Source organism: Staurois parvus, unplaced genomic scaffold (genome assembly GCF_062004578.1).
Source record: "Staurois parvus isolate SC_StPar_1 unplaced genomic scaffold, SC_StPar_1.0 ptg000099l, whole genome shotgun sequence".
NCBI classification, from domain to species: Eukaryota; Metazoa; Chordata; class Amphibia; order Anura; family Ranidae; genus Staurois; species Staurois parvus.
In genome coordinates this window covers 575597-595708 of record NW_028317895.1, presented here as the reverse complement: position 1 = coordinate 595708, position 20112 = coordinate 575597, and the positions used below count along the sequence as shown (strand labels likewise).

At 40.1% G+C, this 20112-nt stretch overlaps 1 protein-coding gene across 3 annotated transcripts in view; it reads right to left on the bottom strand.

Moving 5' to 3' along the window:
• The window catches only part of HTR4 (5-hydroxytryptamine receptor 4), a 637984-nt gene that overhangs the window by 269626 nt on the left and 348246 nt on the right, over positions 1-20112 (bottom strand). For all 3 annotated transcript variants that reach the window (XM_089671102.1, XM_089671101.1, XM_089671103.1), the window contains one exon: positions 607-732. In XM_089671102.1, the coding sequence (XP_089527228.1) occupies positions 607-732 (126 nt within the window). The remainder of the gene's footprint in view (positions 1-606; positions 733-20112) is intronic.

Here is a 20112-nt window from a genome sequence, read left to right as displayed (position 1 = left end):
TGGGGTTCAGCTATAACATGTGCATGAATAAACCATGACCAAAATGGAATTCCATGTTGTGTTATTATAACACCAAAATGTGTGTAATTGCCATTTTACAAATGTACAGGTTCATTTAAAAAAGATAAATGTGCCAGAAATGTAAATGGTCATCTATGAAAGTGAAAATTAATGATTCATAATGTTCTGGAGTACTAAGCACAAGCTTGGGGATGCTCTTATAATAGGGTGGCTAAAAAGTTCTAACAAGTTAGTGCTCTGATTGAAAACCCTGTCATGCAATGAAACTGTGCCAATGAGACAATCACTTACTTGCCTAGCATGTAAAATGGTATTTAGCCAGACGTTGTTCCAGCACCAGTTACTTTTTGGCCTCTGAGAGTCCAACAAGGTGGAGGGGAAAACTTCCCATAAGAATAGAGTTGATACAAGTGAATAATTAATTTGCTAACAACCCAAAGTTGAAATATCATCTTTTTGATAGACAACATTTTTGATAGACAATATTTTGATAGGCAGGACAATGCCAGAAATACATTATTTTAATTGTTAGTGTTATTTTTATTACCATAAATATGTTAAAGACCAAGAAGTTTCATGACTCACCTCAGTTGCCTATCCCGGCATACTGCCACCATCACTAGAAGGTTACCCAAAGTGGTCATCAGAATTACTGCTGAGATGAAGGTGATGAGAACTATCTTCTCCCCCACACCGAATCCCTCATGTGGCCTGCCAAAGCAACAGAGCATCAGTTAATAGATAAGCTTGGTTCAGTGTATAGCCAGCTTAAGGGTTACATCTTCCTGATTCTGTATCTGAAATTTTTTGGGGGGTGTTCACTTCTACAACAATCTACCCCAAAAGATTATATGAACATTTCATGAATATTATGCATGTTATTTAATGTAATATAAAAAGTCCTCCGTGCTAAAGGGCTCTTAATTAAATATCAGATGTATATGTGTATATACAAAATGACCAATATTGTATAAAAATGTTCAAAATATGTTACATATACAGTTGCAAGAAAAAGTATGTGAACCCCTTAGGATTATGTGGAGTTTTGCATGAATTGGGCATAAAATGTGCTCTGAACGTCATCTAAGTCACAACAATAGAAGAACACAGTCTGCTGAACATAATACTATACAAACATTAGATGTTGCCATGGTTTAATTGCACATAACATGTAAACATTCACACTGCAGGGAGGAAAAAGTATGTGAAGCCCTAGCTTAATGACTTCTCCCAGAGCTAATTGGAGCCAGGAGTGAGCCAACCTTGACTCCAATCAGTGTGATGATATTGGATGTGTTGCTGACAGCTGTCCTGCCCTTAAAAAACACACACCTGTTTTGGGTTTACTGGTTTCAAGAAGCACTGTCTGATGTGAACCATGCCTCGCAGAAAAAAGCTCTCAGAAGACCTACGATCAAGAATTGTTGACTTGCATGAAGCTGGAAAGGGTTACAAAAGTATCTCCAAAAGCCTTGATGTTCATGTGTCCACGGTAAGACAGACTGTCTACAAATGGAGAAAGTTTAGCACTGTTGCTACTCTCCCTAGGCGTGGTTGTCCTATAAAAATGACTGCAAGAGCACAGCACAGAATGCTGCATAAGGTAAAGAAGAATCCCAGAGTGTCAGCTAAAGACCTACAGAAATCTCTGGCACATGCTAACATTTTTGTTGACACATCTACAATAAGGAAAACATTAAACAAGAATGGAGTACATGGGAGGACACCACGGAGGAAGCCAATGCTGTCCAAAAAGAATATTGCAGCACGTTTGAAGTTTGCAAAAGAGCACCTGGATGTTCCACAGCACTACTGGCAAAATATACTGTGGACAGATGAAACCAAGATTGAGTTGTTTGGGAAGAACACACAACACTATGTGTGGAGAAAAAAAGGCACAGCACACCAACATCAAAACCTCATCCCCACTGTAAAACATGGCGGAGGGAGCATCATGGTTTGGGGCTGCTTTGCTGCCTCAGGGCCTGGATGAATTGTTGTCATTGATATGAAAATGAATTCCACAGTTTATCAAGACATTTTTCAGGAAAACGTAAGAAAATCTGTCTGCCAACTGAAGCTCTGCAGAGGATGGGTGATGCAACAGGACAATGACCCAAAGCATACAAGTAATTCAACAAAACAATGGCTGCAACATCACAGAATACACCTTCTGGAGTGGCCCAGTCAGAGTCCTGACCTCAACCCGATTGAAATGCTGTGGCATAACCTTAAGAGAGCGATTCACACCAGACATCGCAAGAATATTGCTACACTGAAACAGTCTTGTGAAGAGGAGTGGTCCAAAATTACTCCAGATCGTTCTGCAGGTCTAATCTGCAACTACAGGAAACGTTTGGTTGAGGTTATTGCTGCCAAAGGAGGGTCAACCAGTTATTAAGTCCAAAGGTTCACATACTTTTTCCTCCCTGCACTGTGAATGTTTACATGTTATGTGCAATTAAACCATGGCAACATCTAATGTTTGTGTAATATTATGTTCAGCAGACTGTATTCTTCTATTGTTGTGACTTAGATGACATTCAGAGCACATTTTATGCCCAATTCATGCAAAACTCCACGTAATCCCAAGGGGTTCACATACTTTTTCTTGCAACTGTACTCCAACTACTGAAATTTCAATTAGTGCTAAACAAAAAAAAAGAGAAAATACATTTATAAAAATATTAAAATGACAAATCATTGCTGCTACCTTTTTAAAAAAACAACCAATAAAGTGCAAAGTGTCCACTTCACAGTAGCGCTGTGATGAAGTAATATTAAAGTGTATAAATAAGTCCTTATAATGATAGTCCACAGTAACTAATAAGTGAAGAAAAGTGCTTCTTTCTTTTCCAAAAACTGCTTCTTTTCACCAAAACACCATAAGTGCTTGTGCAACTTCATCTCCCCTATGGGCAAACGCTCATCAAATCTCCATGCCTCCCACTCCCATGGTTGGCATAGCTAGCTTTAAAAGTTCCACATCTGCTCTCTGGTGGTTGTTCTCCACTGAAAACCCCTCACTCTAAAAAGAAAAAAATGGTGATGGTTTTTAGTACAGTCATCACCCCTTTAATCATGCAGCTATTTTCGCAAAAACAAATGATTAAAAAGAAACTTTCTAGAAAATGACAAGGAGGCTTCTATTGCTACTTCCCATTCTGCCAATGCTAATTTATGCGCCTACTTCAAAATTACACTATATTGCCAAAAGTATTGGGACACCCCTCCAAATTATTGGATTCAGATGTTACAATCACCTCCATGGTCACAGGTGTATAAAATCAAGCACCTAGGCATGCAGACTGCTTCTACAAACATCTGTGAAAGAATGGGTCGCTCTCAGGAGCTCAGTGAATTCAAGCGTGGTACCGTGATAGGTTGCCACCTGTGCAATAAGTCCATCCATTAAATTTCCTTGCTACTAAGTATTCCACGGTCAACTGTTAGTGGTATTATAACAAAGTGGAAGCAGTTGGGAACAACAGCAACTTGGGGTCAGCGCACAGTGTGCAGAAGTCGCCAACTGTCTGCAGAGCCGTGTGGCTTTCAAATTAGAAAACTTCATGTGGCATTCAGATTAGCACACAGTGCATAGGGAGCTTCATGGAATGGGTTTCCATGGCCAAATAGCTGCATCCAAGCCTTACATCACCAAGTGCAATGCAAAGTGTCCAGATGCAGTGGTGTAAAGCACTCCACCACTGGACTGGACAAATCACACGTCTCTATCCTGCAATCTGATGGACATGTCTACATTTGGTGGTTGCCAGAACGGTACTTGCCTGACTGCATTGTTCCAAGTATGGTGGAGGGGGATTATGGTGTGGGGTTGTTTTTCAGGGGTTGGGCTTAGCCCCTTAGTTTCAGTGAAGGAAACTCTTAAGGCGTCAGCATACCAAGACATTTTGGACAATTTCATGCTCCCATCTTTGTGGGAACCTTTTGGGGATGGCCCCTTCCTGTTCCAACATGACTGCACACCAGGGCACAAAGCAAGGTCCATAAAGACATGGATGAGTGAGTTTGGGGTGGAGGAACTTGACTGGCCTGAACAGAGTCCTGACCTCAACCCGATAGAACACCTTTGGGATGAATTAGAGCAGAGACTGCGTGCCAGGCCTTTTTGTCCGACATCAGTGTCTGACCTTAGAAATGCACTTCTGGAACAATGGTCGAACATTACCATAGACACACTCCTAAAACTTGTGGACAGCCTTCCTAGAAGAGTTGAAGATCTTATAGCTGCAAAGGGTGGGCCAACTCAACATTGAATCCTACGGACTAAGACTGGGATGCAATTAAAGTTCATGTGCGTGTAAAGCAGGTCCCTATACTTTTGGCAATATAGTGTATGTCCCTTATTGGGATATGCAGATAAGGATGTCTGATTTTATTTTTTACAGATATTCATACTCACAACTTTAGTATGCCCAGATGGTAAGTGTACTGGCTAGAACATAGCATCTTCATAAGGGGATTTGCAATGGCAGACCCCATATTTGTCTGTGGAAAGGTTTGTTTCACTAATAGATCAATAGACAAGCTCATCTTGTAAATTAAATTTCAAGACTTGGTGCTGCCATCTTCACCTGTCCTAGGTACAGGCCTATGGCTGTACATAAAGCCTAAATATGTATTTGCTTAGACTAGACAGTGATACAGTAATGGACGCTGTATTGAAAAAGAAGTTATTTTATATGTAAATTGTCAGTATGCAAACACACAGTGGGCATATGTCTGCTGCAGATTACAAATCTTGCTATGCAACAGGGAGACTTGCTATTAAATGCATCATGTTACTGTCAGCGTTAAGTCTTTTTAAAATTTTAGTACTTAGCACTAATTTTGGATTCTTCTAGTTCAGGTCTGCAAGATACCAGATACGCTAATTTGACAAGCTCATGATGCAGAAGAACAGACTGGGCCACCAATAAGTGCCCATCATTGCTGCCCAAGTACATGCTTGTTTTCTTCTTGCAGGGTTTTAGCAAATCTTTACTGTGCTCATGTTCCTTACAATATAATAGCGCTTATTGCTCCAGAAAAGACAAAGGGTATATTTATGAAAAGCTGTAGAGCAATTCATCTAGTGAAAGTGCATGTACATTCATTCTGTTCAAATGAGGCAGTAGCAACTGTTATTAGGAAATTTCCTGTTTTGTTTGAATGTCTTTCACTTATTTCAATTGGGAAATACCACATGGGGACACTAGATGGTGTAATGATTGTGCACAATAGGGACATGGAAGCTGTAGGCAACAGCCATCTTGTTAAGGTCTCAGCCATTTTGTTTTCATGAGCAGTGATCTTACTCCCTCCCTCTTCCTGCAAACTCTGGAATTTGTAGCCATAACTTTTAACAAACTTCAAAAGTGCCTCTTATCTCAATCAGGAATGCAAAGAGACCTGGTCAGTGCTGTAGAACATGGATTGAGGTCTGCAGGATGTCTGTTTCCATTAACCATGAAAACGTCTTTCCTCTATAATATCTCACTCAAGCCTGTCAAACATGACGTGTGAGGCCACTAAAGCTCTAGGAATGCAGAGTGTACCATAAAACATCTATTCCACAACTTAACGATTCCACACACAATTCATAGAATTCAACAGGAACAGGACACATTAATATTAGGTATATATTTGAATGGGGAATATCATACTGAGTAAATCAAGGTCATACAGGACTATGTTAGCACATATAAAAGTGGAGAAAGCAGTCTCTTGCCTCATGGGTGACAAATTCCTCCAAGGTACACAGTGTGTGGTATCCCTGGATGCAAAGTATAATTCTGAATAATAATCTGCCAGTTTCTTGAATACAACCTGCAAGTATTGGAGGTTATTAATATTAGTATAAAACTGTATTTGGGACTTGGTGATAAACTTGGTGACCTCCCAGCATCCATCCTTCAAATCGGATGATTGGTCAGATGGTCTCGTTCGACACCCCTTTCATAACACAGAAAAGGGACTGACAGGACCTGTTAAGGTAGCTCTCATATTAACATCAACCGATGCACACCCAAGACAGCCGCGGCAACATTTTTGCTTAGACAATTGGATTCTACTAAAACCAAGGACTTTGCAAGTATTCTTCCTTATTAACTCATTTCTTTTATTTCTCTGTTGCATTATTGTTCTCTTTATTTCTTTGTAAAATCCCTTTCTGTAAATATTTGAATTGCACCATTTGATCTTTTCATTAATATTTTGGAAAGTGTTAAAACTATCTGTAAGGCTTTCTATTCTATTCTTTGATTTTCTATTGTATTCTAATTTTTTCTATTCCATTTTATTCTATTCTAGTTGATTCTATTCCTTTATTTCCTGCTCTATTTTGCTCTGTTTTACTCTATTATTTTTTACTATTAGATTGTAAGCTCCAAGGAGCAGGGCCCTCCTAACCCTCTTGTATTGAACTGTATCGTTGCTGTATTGTCTCCCGTTATATTGTAAAACGCTGAGCAAACTGTTGGCGCTATATAAATCCTGTATAATAATAATGTAAAAATGCTACTATGTATAATAATCCTCTGAATATACCTGTCTGTGGTGACAGTGTGCGTTACAGATGGTTATTGTACACATTTGTTCTTGCTAACATTGTGAAGGGTTGATAGGTCCAAAGCTATCTGGTGGCAGTTTGGAGTTTGAAGGGTTAATTGCTAATTCACCTAACCCTGGAAAGTCTTTGTGCTGGGTGCAGCTGAGAGTGGCATTGTCATGCAAGTGACAGCATGGTGTGAGATTGGCTGGTCCTTTGTCAGGAGTTGGTGAAAAGGGCAGGGGTCAAACACCACATTCCTCACAGATGGCACTAAGTATCATAGGAAATTCCTACAATAACTTGTTACATCTAGTGGTCAAATGCAGTATTATCTGTTTTAAATTAATGGAAAACATTTGAAAAGCAAAGGAAATAGGCTAATAATATTGGTTTAACAATTTTTGTTAAAAACCAATGTTTTTGTTCAAGTAATAAAAAAAAATAAATGAACAAAAAATTGCATATTTTTACAGTGTCTGTGTTTTACTGCAAAAATTTGGATACTTTACCTTAGCAGGTCATGCCCTTTCAAAGGGACCCCTATAATTGGTCCATCTAGTATCCAAATGCTGTATTTTCTGTTTTAAATCAATGAAAAACATTGGAAAAGCACAGGAAATAGCCTAATAACATTAGTTTATTGCCCCATAAGCACAGAACAAATGTTTGTGCATTTTCACTTAACCACTTGCCGCCCAGCCACCGCATATAAACGGCGGCAGGGGGGCACTCGTAGGCAAAAGCACGTTTTAAAACGGCTGCCTTCAAAACAGGTAGGGGGCGCACGCGAGGCACGTGCCCGCCCTACCTGTCCCGCGGGTGTCAGCAGCGGGTGTCAGCCGCCGGGTCACGGCCGGTTTTTACCGGCCATTTTCCCGCGATTGATGGTGATCGCTGACACAGAGCAGGGCTGCATTGTTTACACACAGCCATGTTCTGTGTCAGTTCTCTGACAGCTTGTTAGAAGCTGCAGAGTTTCTCTCCCTAGATCAGCTCCCCCCTCCCTACCCCCCTCCAGTACACACCCCCGCCCACTAGTAAAACACTCCCCTTACACAGCAAATTCTAAAAATGTTAACCCCTTCCTCCCCAGTGACATTAGTACAGTTTCAGTGTTTTTTTTCCACTGATCACTGTATTGGTGTCACTGGGGTTGTCAGTGACCCCAAGTCAGCTCCCCCCCAGTGTCAAAATGTCCGCTGCAGTCCCGCAGTCCTACCATAAGTTGCTGTTTGCCGCCATATGTCGCTGATTGCCGCCATATGTCGCTGATCGGCGCCATTATTAGTATAAATAAAAATTAAAAATTCCAGTATCTTTCCCGCCATTTGTAAACGCTATAACTTTCACGTAAACCAATTAATTTACACGTATTGGGATTTTTTTTAGTAAAGACATGTCGCAGAATGCATTTTGGCAGAAATTTATGACTAAATTTGATTTTTGCATTTTTTTTTACTGGATATGTTTTATAGCAAAAAGTCCAAAATATTGTTTTTTTTTCCTCAAAATTGTCAGCCTTTTTTTTTATAGCGCAAAAAATAAAAACTGCACAGGCGATCAAATACCACCGAAAGAAAGCTCAATTTGTGGGGAAAAAAGGATGTAAATTTAATTTATGTACCGTATTGCATGACCACGCAATTGTTCGTTAAACTAGCGCAGCGCGGTATAGCAGAAAAATGGCGTAAATTGCAGTATCTATACCATAGTTTGTAGGCGCTATAACTTCCACACAAAGCAATCAATATACACCCTTTGGGATTTTTTTTAGCAAAAACATGTAGCAGAATACATTTTGGCCTACATTTATAACCAACTTTGAGTTTACTATATATTTTTTATAGCTGAAAGTAAAAAATATTGTTTTTCTTCAAAATTTTTGGCCTTTTTTTGTTTATAGCGTGAAAAATAAAAAGCACACAGGTGATCAAATTACACCGAAAGAAAGCTCTATTTGTGTGAAAAAAAGGACGTAAATTTCGTTTGCGTGCAGCATTGCATGATCGCGCAATTATCAGTTGAATTAGTGCAGTGCTGAGTAGCAAAAAGAGGCCTGGTCATTAAGGGGGGTAAATCCTCAGGAGCTCAAGTGATTAATGAATTGCAATTCAAATATTTTTTAAATACACCCCAAAGTATTCTCAATAACATCACCTTCTTTAAAATCATTACTTTCATTGCTAATACAACTGACATTCATAGAGAACAGTACAAACCCCAATTTATGTCTGCTCACTCTAGAGGAACAAATATTGTGCAATTTTTTAATGACCCCCTTTGCTTCTTGGGGTTCCATTGCAAGGGCATACCCTGCAAATGTAAAGTATCCAACTCTATGTTGTTAAAAAATATTAAAGTGGTTGTAAATGCTCAAGGTTTTTTACCTTCATGTATTCTATGCATTGGGGTGTGCAGCAGCCCCCCCCAATAATTACCTGAGCCCCACTGCCAATTGGCTCCTGCTGCTGTCAATCACAGCCAATGAGCCAATGAGGAGGGGAGGGCGAGCTGAATCTCTGTGTGTAGAAAAAAAAAACAGAACAGCGGCTTGGGAGCGAGCCAGCTTGGGTGCCCCATAACAAGCTGCTTTCTCTGGGGGCACTTGGCAGGAGGGAGGGGCCAGGGGTGTTGGCAGGGGACCCGAGAAGAGGAGGATCAAGGGTTCTCTGTACAAAACCACTGCACAGAGCAGGTAAGTATGACATGTTTGTTCATTTTTATTTATTTATTTTTAAATTGCCTTTATTATCACTTTAAACAGACATCCATTTTAACACAAATTATAAGCCAGTGTTAAAAGCTAGTAATAAATGGGAATGTTTCCATTTTTGTTTTAAGACATCCGACACGCATCAATAAACTGAATCAGCCTGCCAAGTCTACAGCAACACTGAAATACGCTGGCCTCTAATATCTGTAAAAATTACCAACAAACCCCACTACGTGTCAAAGAATAGTGCAGCCTTTTTAATGTCTGTCACATAGGAAATGGTGTCTTAGAATGATTGCTTCCCTGAACTGTATTTGTGATGATCTGTATATCTAGGGAATCCCCTACCTACTTAAAATCCACACTGCCTATCCTGTTTTCTTTCCACGTGAGTGGCTTTTATCCAGAACAGATTTGAGCTTAGATCACTTTGGAGCGAAATGGTTGACATATATGTTTTGCTGTTAAAAGCAAGAAGCGTGGAGGTTAATAGTGTTTAACCAGCATGCAATAGCAGGCTTATTTATTCCTGTGAAAAGGCTTCTGAAATCATATAAATAGAAAATAAATGCCGAGAATATGTTTCCTCGCAATGGACTTTATATATGATTGCCAAATGTTATTAGATTTATTTGGGATTAATGGCATTATGTAACCCCCGCAGATTAATTGAAATGCAATGCCACAATTTTAATCACTGCTTTAAATGGCCAGTTAACACAATAAAAAGGATTGGTGTCATAAAACATTTATAGTGCTTTTAGTTTTCTCTGCCTTTCTATTAAATGGAAAATATAATGTAATTCTAGGGAGTATATATTTTTTTTAATTATGATAATCACAGTTTTTACCTAAAGTAATTTTTGATGTGGCTACGCATGGAGTGCAATGATTCCAAATTAAAGTATTTGTAAACCCTTGTAAAACAACCCATTCAGTTTAAAATAGAAGTGGAAAGGAAAAAGATTTGTGTATAGACTTAAAAACCATTATAAATACTTTTTCCCTCTTTTTAAGTGATACATACTCTCTGTTCTCAGCTGCATAGAGAGATGAGGGTGGAGTAACAACAGCACATTGGTCTCCCCAGTGAATGGCTGTGCAGGTGGAGCATGGTAGCACAAGATTGATCATTGGAGCAGAGTTCCCAGCACAGCTAGAGAACTGACCACTTTGTGTTCCCAAGCTTAGTGTGGTCAGTTTTAAATAGGAAAGCAGAGGGACTGGCAGGAACACCAGATATTTCACACAAAGAAAGAAATACAAAAAGAACATGATACTTTTTCATACAAGTACATGGCAGACACATATCAGGAACATGAAATGTTGGGTTTACGTATTCTTTAACCCTCCTATTTTCTACAACCAAGGAAGCTGTCATTTAAGCCTCTGTTTGATCTGCAGCTGCAGTGCTGTCGCACATGTGATCAGGTGTGACACCAGGCATTTGATGGTTTGGCAGTTTGGTTGGGAACACAAGCAACTGTCTGTAGATAAAAACAAGCTATGCAGCTTTGACTAAAGTTGAATATTGCCCTTGCTATAGGTGTAGGTCAATTACATACCTCCTGAAGTCTGATTGAAAAACTCCTGGGATGATACTAAAAGACGCTTAGCTTTTACTGTTCACCTTCACCATCACAAGAGCGAGCTCTTAAATGCTGAGGTCAGAGCTACTGTATCAGGGAGAGAAATGCATTTAAAGGGGTTTGAATCACAGAAAGACCTTGCTCCCATGATGGTGAACAATAACAACTAGGCATCTCTTAGCAATGCTCTTAGCAGTGTCTTGGGAGTTTTTTGTTTGGGCTTCATGAGCTACATAAATAGCATATACATATAGCAAGGGCATTATTTGGCTTTGGTCAAAGCTGCACAGCTTTTTTTTACTACAGATAACCCTAATCTGCACAGGCAACTTTTTTGATAAAGGAGAACTATGCCTTTAACTGTTTCCCATGTCCAAGGCATGCTTTGAATGATAACCACCAACCTCTCCTACCACCATCCCATTACCTGTACAGAACAGAAACCAGCTCATACAGAAATATGGCTCATCCTTCTGTGCCGGGTAGTGGAATTGACCCCTTATTCCATTCTATAATTCTTGAACAGACACTGTTGCTGACATACATTTCCTAACAACCATGTCTCTTTAAGATACATGTACTGTATACTTACCAGTAGGACACCATGGAGGGGAATTATTTTTCGCTCTTTTTCAAAGCTAAAAGCACCACAACATATAGAAGCGCTTCTACCTCTTTGAGAGCAAAGATTCCCTTCAACTGAGGCTCTACTGTCAATTACATGTGTTTCAATTTGGCACCCTTTTTAGAATCCATGTAGCCTGATTTTATTTGTGTTTTAGTGCGGAACCAGAATGAACATTCACTGTGCCAATGTCAGACCAGAAGAAGATGAATTCTGAGTGACTGTTTTCTCTTTTTGGAAGCTCAATGTCGTTATCTTCTTTAAAAAAGACACACAGAGCCCAACAAAGGTTTTTATTTTGATTTGAGTGACATTTTTCTCGTTCTTAGCATAGCCAATATCTACATGTCAGAATGTAGATTCTGTCTGTAATTGCTGGACAACTATACTGTACTGGCTAACAATCCTCTTGCCTCATTCCTTCATCTCACTGAAAAATCAAACAGGCAGCTGTCTAATATGAAAATGGGGCAGTTAAATGACTGATAGTAGACCTCAGAAAACTTAAGCTCATTGGCTTGGGGCCTATCTGGGAATTTGCTGGTGTCAAGTCAGGTCATTTTTAGCCAGTGTAGTCTGGATACTGAAAATGCTGAAAAGCAAATGATATTGTATACAGGCATGTGTTCAATACAAATTCTTTGACATTTATCTTCCTTTTGTGATATTTGGGTCAGCACTGAAGGTACACCTTCAGTAATTCAATGTTGTGTGTTTTATGTGAGCTAGGACTACACGTTAATTATTTGGCGTGAATGTTGTTTTCATATTTATTCCCATATTAATACAATGCAGTAAAAGTGACTGTACAATTACTGTATATTAGTTAATGCACTAGTAAAGTTTATAAAGTACTGTATAGCTTTAGATAGTTGTAAACCTCTGAAATGAAATATAAACAGGACCTTACTTCTTTGTTTGCTCCCTCATATAAGTAAAGTTTTCAATTCTCTCACATGGGACTCACAACTTCTCCAGGGACTCCCTGATGGCCCACATTTTCAGTACTCTCTTAAGAGAAAGAACCCTCTTCTTGCTTAAGTTATAGACACATTTCCCTTCTACATTTAGATCTAATGCTCCTCACACATATCTTAGCTACTTGACTTCTAACACACGATACAAACCTATCAATCTGGATCAAGTCGTGTTTTTTCCAAGCCGAGAAGCTAGAGACAACGTGATCAAATTGCTCAACCCCATCCTTATGGCCCCCCAAACAGAAATTCCCTGTCTTTTCCTATCAATAGATGCCAAAAAGGAATTTGATAGGGTCAGTTGGCATTTCCTATTTGCTGTATTACAACTTATTTGACTTGTTCCACTTCCATAAAATGGATCTACACCATATATTCCTCTCCTTCTGTCACAGTCAAAGTGAATGGGATTGTTTTGGACCCCTTCTCTATTACAAATGAGACTTGGTAGGAGTGTCTTCTCTCTCATCTCTTATTCATTTTTTCTTTCGGACCCTTCCTCTTAAGAGTAAGAGATAACCCACAAATTAAAGGCTTATTAGTAGGAGACAGTCAACATAGGATTTCTGAATATGTGGGCGATCTCCTCTCTTCCTTCACCTCTTCCCACACCTCTCTTCCCAATCTCATAAGATAACTTGATCACTACAGTGATTTTATGTCCTTCAAGATTAACTTCTAGAAGTCTGAAGAGATGGGTGTCACTATGTCCTCCTCTCAAACACATTGCCTCAAACTTTAAGTTTCACTGGGTACTAAAGCTATTAAATATCTTGGAATTCATATTCCAGCAGATCTGCAAGAAACTGTACCTTTGCTTTTCATTTCTCCCCTCTCCTTCACAAGAACCGACAACTCCTCCAGAAACATAACATAATTAATATGATGATAAAAAAAAATATTATATCTGTTCTCAACTCTACCAATTCACATTCCCTCATCGATCCTCAAATTAGATAATATCAAAATGGATCCACAAACAATCCAAATTTAAAACTCTCCCTCCCTAAAGTCTACGGCCACCTAGCCTTCTCAAATATTTTTAAATATCATGCAGAGGCACTCCTGACTCATCTGCTGGATTGGTGCAGACATGGCAACTTGAAAGGCTGGGTAAGTCTGGAAATGCCCTCCTGCCTCCTACCTCATATACCATCTTAGCTCAGAACTCACCCGATGACTAGGCCTACTATTAAGTACTACATGCAAGCCTTTTTGAAACAAACTATTTTCAGTTAACTGCCCTCTCTACCCTATCATAGGTAAAGTAAGCCCACGTTTCCCCCAGTCACTCATAGCAATCTCATTGACTGAAATCTCTTTCAGATGTAGCACTACCCACTTAGGAGTCGCTAAAGTTTTGGGTCCCCCTATAGTCCTGCACAGCCAGGCAAAATGCATTTGCCACACAGACTTGCATCCAAGAAACAGTAACTAGTCCTTGAGCTTGTTTTTTGGATTTTCTTAGGGGGATTCAACTTGGATGGGGTAAGGGGTATATGAGATGCCCAAGGGTAACAGCAACAGAGGACAAAATTTCCTAGAACTATATACAGCAAAAATTATCTTCTGGAGAGCTAGCCAGCATCTCCTGTAGTACCACCCCAGACCCCACATTCTCCTAATCCAGCTCTTCTGGGTGAATCCCTGGGTATCCAGTATCTGCCACTTTAAAAGAAGACAGTCCCGGGTAGTATGCTAATCCAGTTTCCCACCAGAGTGACTCATTCCCCTTACTGGCCCAGGGGGTGCAGGTTTACTCACTCAGCCCTTTTCCTGTGCTGCTGGTGGGTTGGTGGCTGCTACCAGGCCTTCTAGCTGGGTAACTCCTTCTCTGCTGCACAGGTGGTTCTCGCTCTGGCAGCTGGTGAAGTCCTGAGCTTTCCTCCTTCCAAGCTCCATTGCATGTAGGTGAGCCCCTCTTCACCTGGGCCCCCTCCCAGGCTCCTTCTCTCCAGCTTCACTTCCTCATCTTCCACCCGAACTCTCCTCTCTTGCCACTGAGCAGGCTCTCTCACTTTTAAGGGCTGTCCTGGCCCTATGCCAAGCCTCCTGTTGGAGATTGACCAGTATCCCTCAATAGTGCATATATCCACTCCTTACCTTCACCCACTGCTTCTAGATCTTTCTCGAATGTTCTAGTGCAGGGAGAAATCTCAGAGAGCTAGTCTGCTACTCAGACCTCCTCACTGAGAATTGAAACTAGAGCTCCTACTAGCTAGCTAGGAGAGTGCTACACAGACCTCCAATTTCCTTACAGAATCTTGTTGTCATCTCTTGAGACACTTACGAATCCCACATGCTGTTTCTATCTTGATATTTAGAGAGCCTCATTATGATGACATTTCTCTCTCAGCTTACCCACCCCCATGGAACTTCATGAGACCCTCTTTACAAAACTTTGCAACAAACAAGGTATCATCAGACAGTCTCTTCACTTGATACTGAGACCCTTTTGGATTAAGGCTGGGAAATATGCCAGAAATTCACGGAATTTACCATACCTAACTGTCTGCCATTTTTCTTGTTGCACCCCTCTTCAATTCCCATTTAAACTTACAAGAAATCCATTCTTCAACATCTCTTGAATGCAGCCAAGTCCTGCATTCCTTTAAAATGAAAAGACCCCAATCCCTCTTCAGTCTCACTATGGTTATGCAAAGATATCAGACATACTGTATGGTCCTTTCCTCACAGCACAAACACACTCAAAAACATGAAAACCTTGTTTTATTGGATCAAATTTACATTCTCAGAGAAGGTAAAACTCTTCTTCCTGGGAATCTTAATCTCAAAATTCCTATTCCTCCATACTCCCTGGGAAAAGTCCCCCATTTTCCATCCTTTCAGCACACCCCCACCCTCTTGTTCTTGTCTTTTTCTCTCCTTTTCCTTCATTCTCCCTCCTTCAGTAACATCTGTGCTATATACCTCACCTCTACCTTTTCTTTAGTGAGTAGAGGACTCCTCTGCTTACCCCAATTATAAACATATGTTCTCTTAGACCAAACTAAAAGCGGAGTTCCAGACATTTTTGTGCTTATTAAAAGTCAGCAGCTACAAAAACTGTAGCTGCTGACTATTAATAATCAGACACTCACCTGTCCCAGGATCCAATGATGTGCCCACCCAAACCATCCCTTCCATCTGTCTTCTGACCCCGGCGCCAGCAGCTTAACTGTGAGCACCGGGTTGTGACAGCTTGCAGCTTCACAGCCGGATGCCCACTGTGAATGCGCGAGCTGCACTCTGCATTGTGAATGGTCCCAAAGTTGTCTTGGACCTGTCATGTGTCTCAGAAGAGAGGAGAACTTCTACTTCTGAACACTATTCAGTCAGAGCAGAAGTAGGAGCGGGTGCCTGTCAAAATCAGGTGCCCGCTCCCCACCCCAAATGTGCCATTTGGGGAAGAGGAGGGGGGGAGCCTTAAAGCAGAACTTCACCTTTTGGGTAGAATTCCACTCTAATATTTACTGCTTTCATATTTCTTAATGAGCCTGTAATGCACTTTTATTAGACCCTTTCTCATATTTGTACAGTTCTAACGGATGTAGTGTTGTAAAAAATTTTTCCTAAATAAAGAATTAAAAAAAAAAAAATAAAGTGTTACTAAACCGACAACTGTAAAATCAGTCTGTATATGCAGTAAAGCATGCTTGTTATACTAACATAATGTGTACTTGCCCAAGTCCTAGTGTAGATTCTGGCTGCTCTTTCCTTCTTCTGCTATCTGCCTACATGGTGCCTATCTATGAATTTGTGATGAAGGTTTGCCCCACATGGTGAAGGCTTCCACACAGCAGGTAACTGACAGCCTCAGATGTGCATGTCTCTCTATGAGGCTGTGTAGAGGGGGGGGGGGGTGTCCATTCCCTCCACTTAGGTGTCAGATTACACTAAGCTCTGTGCTGTGCAGTGTTTGACAGCGGATCCCAGACCCCCTGCCTCCTGAAATCTGAGAAATACCATCTGCTCTGCATACTTTAGAAGGCTGCAGAGGGGAGAGGGCTGCAGATACATATATACTGCTATATGTGGGAGGACTTTCTTCACCATGATATCATATGAGGCTAGACACTTCATCAAGCTTAAGTAAGGGGTATTTTGTTATTGCTTTAAGCACATATTCATACCCACGCTCTTGGGCAAATTAGGCAGAAGCCAGTTAATATGCTAGTATATTTTAGAACTGTGATATAAAATGGAAATAGGTAAAAAGTATGCAGACAAGGGCCTGGTGGGACTTTAACTTAGCAATCTTGGTGCTGCAAGTAATCACTGCTTACCTTTACACCCTCGATTTTCTTTTATCTCACTCTATAAACATCATATTAACAGTAAAATAGTATTAAACCCTTATTATATTTTCCATTGTTCTATTTTAGACCACTACAGGAACGGTCTCCATAAGATTTAGTTTTTCTGAGTAAATCCTAATCACTCACATTTTAAAATGATCAAATTGCCTTGCTCTATTTAACTCAGTAATACTTCCCCAATCGTCTGATTGGGATGCGCACATGAACATTTAACATCGTCACAGACAAACTTCCATCCCAGGTGATGTCTGACAGCCACTCTGACCAAAGCCATTGGAGAAGAAGCAGGGGTGTAGCTTTAAATGCAGGAAACATGCCAGCATAATAGAAAGTAGTACAGTCAGGAGTCAGCTGAATAACGAGAAATGTCAGGCTACAAACAAAAAGCATACAGCAAGCAACATAGAATCTGTGGTATGTGGCTATATATGTTGTTTCATATGAAGGGGTTTAATAACACCTTAAATTACACAACACACAGTTCAACATTTAAAGTGATACTAAACCCAGGACTCTGCATTCACTATACCTGGTCTCCTACAGTACACACAACGTGGAAATGCAATTATTTTAGCAAATAGAAACTGCTAAATACCTTTTCTCATCAGCAGTTAGAGCAGTCTTGTGACTTCAGCAGAGCACTGGTTAAAGCTTGTAGGAGGAGTTTTCTTTCTGCTCTAGGAGGATGTGAAACCTTTGACCCTCTGTGTGGACAGTGCTGATTGGCCCTGTGCTGATCACATGCACTTTCCCAAGAAAAAAACAAACCTCTCTAGCAGTACACACCAAACTGAGCATGTGCATGTGACTACGGATTCAGTATGTATCAGGTGGCCATTTCAACAAGAGGAGAGGCATAGAAGAAAGGATCAAACAGCCTTTTTACACAATGCAGAGGATTAACCCCTTAGGTTCCAAGGTGAGTATAACAAGCATGTTTTACTGCATATTCAGATTTTACTGTTGTGGGTTTAGTAACACTTTAACATACCCCTGCCAAAATATACACATCCACTGGAGCAATCAAATTCTATCAAATCAACACATTGTCACCTTAATGGCTCCATTCTGCCAATATCTTTACACCATTATAACAATCCAGATTTATTCAATAAGGCAAAACAAAGATCAGTCATAATATAAAGTACAGAAATCCATATAAACGATTTAAAGCTCCTTTCTCAACTGACAAAGTGGAATCTGATTCTTATTGATTAATGCAAATTCCATGCCATCACTGAATACGTCCACATATGATCACAGCATTAATCTACAGCATCTCAAAGGTCCACGATGCTATAAATGCACATTTTAGCTATACATTGAATATTTTACATTGTATTCATCACTTGATTCTCCTATCTGTTTACAGATTAAGGTTTTCTCATTTATAAAACAGCTGTACCCTTTTCTAAAATACATGGCAGGTATTACAGTGCTCACTTGCAGTTCTGTAACTGCAATATTCACTTGCAGATTGTGACCCTACAATACTCACCTGCAGATCGGGATCCTGCAATACTCACTTACAGATCTGGACACTTCCATTTCTAACATTCTGCTATGAAACAAGAAATGCTGCATTTCCCATATAGTGAACTCCTACTGTGTCTAAAGTTTACTATAGGAAAAACAATAAAATGCAATAAACTAAAACAGAGCCAAACCACTAAGACAGCGAGATACAGACACAGCACATGACAGTTTTTTGTTCTGGTCACTATGTTCACCATGTGATGACCGAGCTTTTGTACCATGTGGACCATTGCGGACCATGTGACCTATCATCACTCAGGGCCCTTGTCAGTTGGCATGTCCAATCCAATCTGTAATTTTACAGCTGTAGGATATGGTCTGACTTCACAAGCTCATTTTGTCCAGACATCACAAGCAAATGCTACTTTCTCACTTGAGTTTGTTATACAGGTTGTGCCAGAATAACCTTCCTAGAACTAACAAACTAGGATTTTATGGATATCAGTGTGACATTTTTCTTTATGCCTGCGAATCTAATATGGTATATCTATTATGTTTTTAAAAATGCACTCCAAGTTAAGTTTGTTGCTGATTTGCATGCTTCTATGTCAATAGTAATTATTATTTGGCATGTTATACTAAAACGTTGTCAATGGCTGGATGCTAAAATTCTTGTAACGGACAGTCACCCAGAAAAATCTGCTGTGGGCTGTGCACAGGTAAAGTTGGCCATTTATTAAGCTAACTGATTGCTCTATTAATATTATCAGGTATTTTTTCCTCATATTGTACAGTCGAGAGATTTTCCTATTGGATTTAATGTGAAGCATTGACTTATGTTTGCTTAAAGTGAACCTGTACTCCATTTTATTTTTTAAATCAAATGTCCCACCCAAGAGCAGATATTGCCTGATACTACCGTTAGTCGATAAAAAAAACTCCCTTGTGCCCTTATGACTTAGCTACAGTGTGACTTTCCCAGTTGCCGTGGCCTTCACCAGCTACCACTATCAAAGGGGGAATCTGTTTGGATAGTTTAAGGACAGTTGGCAGAGCTTGGCCATGAAGTCAGGAAAGTTGTGGCATTCGGTTGTCAGTGGTTGAAAGTGGACCTTCACTCACAAGTGAAAGTATCGTTCATCCTCTTTCTCTGCCCCATGTCTAACAGATTTGCAGGTTGTTGTTTTTTTTAGAACAGGTAAATTTTTTTGACAGGTACCTGCTCCCACTTCCTCTACCTTTGCCTAGGAGAGGATGACATCAGTTTTGCCCTTCCTTCTCCTGCCTGAAGACTCCTGGGAAACATCTTATCACTGTGTGATCTTGCATAATGCGCCTGCATCCAAGATTGAGGAATCAAAGCCCAGTGAAGAATTAGCTCCAGGAAAGACAGTGCTGAACTCCATGGGTTGGTAAGCACTTGTTTGTTAAAAGTCAGCAGCTACAGTATTTGGGGTTGCTGACATTTAATTTTTAAGAACAGTATTGAAGCTACTAGGTGAAGAGCAAATGTGGGTGTGCTTTTTGAATATATCCAGGATTATGTTGATCTGCCTGATTTTCTGCCTTCCCCTCATTTGATTAGCTGTCATAGTGGTTTATGACTGATGTTTGTTAGTCTTTTTGAATGTTAAAAGAGAAGTATGGGGTTATGAAAAAAAAAATTATACTCACCTAGATGGATGCAACATCGGTCTGATGCTGCATCTGTTTCCCGCCAGCTCTGTACTCAAAACTGAGTGATCAAAGACCGCTGATTGCTCAGTTCTCTCCTCCACTCCGAGCAGACAGCGGTAACTGTCAGTCACCGGCTCTCTGCTCTGGCCCTCCAATGCTCAC